At 37.2% G+C, this 4529-nt stretch overlaps 1 protein-coding gene across 1 annotated transcript; it reads left to right on the top strand.

Annotated features, from left to right (window-relative positions):
• Nucleotides 1–2229: 2229 nt before the first annotated feature.
• On the top strand, nucleotides 2230–3325 carry LOC107851540 (SKP1-like protein 11). Its single transcript, XM_016696603.1, has one exon. It carries the CDS (start codon nucleotides 2307–2309, stop codon nucleotides 3108–3110), a length of 804 nt encoding a protein of 267 aa, XP_016552089.1. The 5' UTR covers nucleotides 2230–2306; the 3' UTR covers nucleotides 3111–3325.
• Nucleotides 3326–4529: the final 1204 nt, after the last annotated feature.

Genomic DNA, 4529 nt, shown 5'->3' with positions numbered 1-4529 from the left:
CACGAGAAATGTAGATCTACGAGTCTTGTTTCCAACGCAAAAATCGAATCCTGGTTTTGATATTCCTATGTCAAGATATGAGAGTTTTCGTGAGACTGCGCAAAACAAGTAAAAAGTGACAAAATAGAACTGAAGGTTTGATTTTAAAACGATACCTGGTCAGATCTGGAGATAAATTGAGTTTGCGTAGAACGTAGACTCGTGAGTCTACTTTCCAACATTACAAGCCATTCGTGATTCAGACACCTCTATGATGCATTATGAAGCTTCTTCCACAGACGCTCCAAAGTGTCCGAAAGCTCAATTGTGAAAAAAGAGCAAAAAAAGGAGAAGAACGGGAGTTGAATTTCTGCTCAGGCTGAATTACAATGACTTAATGGGGTGGTGATGTCCTTTTATATACTCTGAAAGGCCTCAGTTTGATTTCGAAAAAGAATTTACTGAACAAGTTGTCTTCAAAAAGAGCTGGGACATCCAAGTGTCCAAAACAAGTCAAATTCTTAATCCTTTTTCGAAGTGGGATAACATCATTATTTAATCCTATTAAAATTCGATATAAGACTAATACCCGAATCCTACAAGGTTTGGATATATTTAGTTTTAAACAAATTTTTACAATCCTAAGGAGGGGATTCACGTTATTCTACCTAGATTATGGTGACTTCGAGGAGTCAGATTTCGACAAAGTGTGCAAGTCTTGCAAAAAAAAAAAATGAAGGCTCCGCAAATACTTCAAATCTCGTCTCTAATAGGTCCGACAAATCAAACATCTTGACGAGCTTTGAAGTAGGGGGCATCTGTAGACACGTAAAATTTATTGGGTCAAATTCATATAAAAATTGGATTTGACCCATATTTTATTCGGTCTAAAATCATTTTGGGCTATAAAAATAATAAGCCCATTTTATTCCTTATCAAGGACTTTAAGGTCCATCTCACCTTGAGGCCCAAACTTATACCACGTGTCAAGTGACATGGCATCCCTGTCAAATTAAAGATCAATGAAGCAAAATCACACACATAAAATGATGTGGCAATTCAAGTCAAGTTCAAGAGTCAATAAAACATGGTCAAGTGTCTCAAATGACATGTTTTTGGCCAATCACAAGCAACCTTGTCACATAACATTTGTGATAAGCTTGAAAATTGAATTGACCAATTAGAATGAGGCAAAAGAGGTTATTTATACTTGGACTGTCTACCCCCTACAACTATAAATATGAGGGTTACATAGTTTTCTGAGGTCATTCTGCAAGCATTGGAGGAAGCTTCTGCAACGACTACACAACTCTTCAAAGAATTGACTTACGGAGTTCTGCCCGAAGATCAACTCGACAAAACGAAGTGTTGTCAACGCATTTCTAGGAGGCTCAAATTATCCGGAAGTTTGAGAATTACGCTACAAAAGGTCCTCGAATTACGGAAAAACTTAGGAGAGAAGAATCGAGAGAATAGCGAAATTGTACTCACTAGATTACTTTAAATAAAATTATTCTTTTTGTTATTTTATTTTTGCTTGCAGTTAATTTTCAACTTTACAAAAATTTGTTGTGAACAATAGCAAAATTGAATACGATTAGAGTATTATTGTCTTATGCAGCAAATATTGATTAACTCACTAAATCAGTTTGATCTAAAGAATAACCTTGTAGAAGAAGCATGCATGAATATTCCATAGTGTGCATCACAAAGTGGAGTTATATGCAAACTGTAGAAGTACTATATAGGTTAAAACGATCATCGAGAAAGTGAATAAAACGATTTAGCTTGGTTATGACTTTTTTTGCTATTGAAGTAGCTCAGTCAAGTCAATACATGACTTTTCTTTCACAAAAGAAAAATGTTTGCTAGCTAAAATCGGAATGCTTGAATGTAAGCCTGTAAATACTCTAGTTCAAACCATGGATTGAGATAATATTCGAATCAAATACCTACAAACAGAGAAAGGTATCAACAACTTGTAAAACATCGATTTGTATATCTCATAATGATTAAATAGATAATAGGATCATATAAGTCTATTTTCATCCCTTATTAATTTTTTCTCAAGAATTGTGCAAAATTTATATATATCAACTATTTAAAAATTGAAAGAATAAATTTAAATAATTTTATGACTTTATGAAAAAAAGGGGTGAAATTTAAAAAAAAATAAAAAAATTCAAAAAGTAATTTTCGCTTAAGCAAAAGGTAATTATTATGATCAAATGCAGTTATTTTCATTATAAATACACCACTCCATTTCCCACTTCACATGTTGGGATTTTTTTCTAGGTTTTTCCTTCCTCTCGTTTCCCCCAAAATCAATGGCCTCTTCCTCGTCGGCGCCGCCGCCCTCCGTCACCATTCCGTCCTTGAAATCCACTGCCGTCGAAGCCTCATCTTCATCTGCACCACCGCAATCCGCCGTCAATGCGGCTTCATCATCAGCAGCACCGCCGCCAGTGAACATTCCGACCTTGAAATCCACCGCCGGCGAAGCCTCATTATCATCAGTTCCACCGCAGGGGAAAATACTGACACTGAAATCCTCAGAAGAAGACGAATTCCAAGTTGAAGAATCCATCGCTATTCAATCTGGTACAATCAAAAACATGGTGGAAGCTGGATACACAGTTATCCCACTCTTAAACGTAGAATCCAAATCCCTAATCAAAATCCTGGACTACATGATCCATCACGCAGCTGAAAAAGATGCTACTAACAAACAACAACTCGAAGAATTCGACAAGGAATTCGTGAAAATTAGCTTCAAAATGATGTCGCAACTTGTATTTGCTGCGAACTACCTTCACATTCCAGGGTTAATGTCTCTGTTGTGCCAGACAATTGCTGATAAGATTAAGAACAAATCGATCAAAGTTGTTAGGAGGATTTTCAATATTACTAATGATTATACGTCAGAGGAAGAAGCCGAGGCGCGTCGTGAACATGAGTGGGCACATAATGGAGAGTTTGATGATACTGTTGATGATCTCATCATACCAAATGAGGAAGAGAGTGATGATGAGGATGATGAGGATGAGGACGACGATGGCACGCCAGAGGAAGGAGAAGAAAAAGAGGTTCGTGGTGTAAATGTGGGAGAGATTGAAGAAATTAATGAGTAATTAGTTTGTTTTTATGTTTTATGAGCTTTTCAATTAATGGGTAATTAGGGGGTTCAGTTAAGTATTTGGAAATTTGGAAGATTAGTATAGATTGACTCGTCATGGATTTTTGAGGTTTATGGTTGTATATATTTTGCGGAATGCAGGTAGTTGTTATGGAGTCTATGGAACTTAATATTCGTACTGATTAATATATGGATGAGTTTTGGGGCTTATGATTTGTCTCTTTCGATTTTTCAATTGGAATTGGATAATCTCTGAAATTGTTTGTCGCTTATGGGGGAAGGTCTATCGGGAATGGCCTCTTTACCTATGAAATAGGGGTAAGGTTTGCGTACATTGCGTGCATTGCATCCTCCCTAGATACTGCTTTCTTTGTGGAATTATACAGGGTATGTTGTTGTTGTTGTTGTTTGTTTGTTGCTTATGACGGAGGGCCTATCGGGAATAGCCTCTCTACCTATGAAGTAGGGGTAAGGTTTGTGTACATTGTATCCTCCCTGGATACCACTTTCTTTGTGGAAGTATACAGGGTATATTGTTGTTGTTATTGTTATTTGTTGCGTATGGAGTATAAGGATTGGTTGACAAAGAGTTGGATAATCTCTTAAATTTATTGTGAATTTGCTGTGCTTGCATAGAGTGTCATATGACTCGTGGTCGTGTTGACTCATGGTTGTTTGACCTCTTTTGACTTGCGGTCTTGTTGACACGCGGTCATGTGATCTCCTTTGACTTGTGGTTGTGTGACCTCCTTTGTCTGTAAACAGAAAACTCGACTGTACAAGCCCAATAAAAGGCCCTACCGAAATGGTGGAGTGTAAACAATTAATAGTGCTAGTTCCATCTTTTAGGTGGTTACACCTCTTAAGAGTGTAGGGCTAATGGCTTATGAAGTAGTAGTATATTTGCAGAATGTAGCTAGTTGTTATGGAATCTTGGAAACTTATTGGTATTGTTTAATTTATGGATGAGTTGGGGTTTATGATTTGTTTCTTTTGGTTTTTCAATTGGAATTGGATAATTTGTTTGTTGCTTCTGGAAGAGGGTCAATTGGGAATAGCCTCTCTACCTATGAAGTAGGGTAAGGTTTGCATACATTGTATCCTCCCTAGATACTGCTTTCTTTGTGGAAGTGTACAATATGTTGTTCTTGTTGTTGTTTGTTGCTTATGGAGTACAAGGATTGGGTAACTAAGAGTTGGATAATCTCTTAACTTTATTATGAATTTGTTGTGCTTGCAATTTGCAAAGTGTGGTATGACTCGTGGTCGTCTAACTTCCTTGGCTTGTGGCCATGTTGGTTCATGGTAGTGTGACCTCCTTTGACTTGTGCCCGTGTTGGCTCATGGTAGTGTGACTTCTTTTGACTTGTGGTCGTGTTAACTCGTGGTAGTGTAACCTCCTTTGACTTGTGGT

The sequence above is a fragment of the Capsicum annuum genome, chromosome 12 (genome assembly GCF_002878395.1).
Source record: "Capsicum annuum cultivar UCD-10X-F1 chromosome 12, UCD10Xv1.1, whole genome shotgun sequence".
Classification (NCBI taxonomy): domain Eukaryota; kingdom Viridiplantae; phylum Streptophyta; class Magnoliopsida; order Solanales; family Solanaceae; genus Capsicum; species Capsicum annuum.
Note: the sequence above shows the minus strand (reverse complement) of the source record. Positions and strands in the feature narration are given on the sequence as shown.

What these genes read in the sequence shown, in the direction of transcription:
- LOC107851540 (XM_016696603.1), top strand. Translation starts at nt 2,307, where the DNA reads ATGGCCTCTTCCTCGTCGGCGCCGCCGCCCTCCGTCACCATTCCGTCC.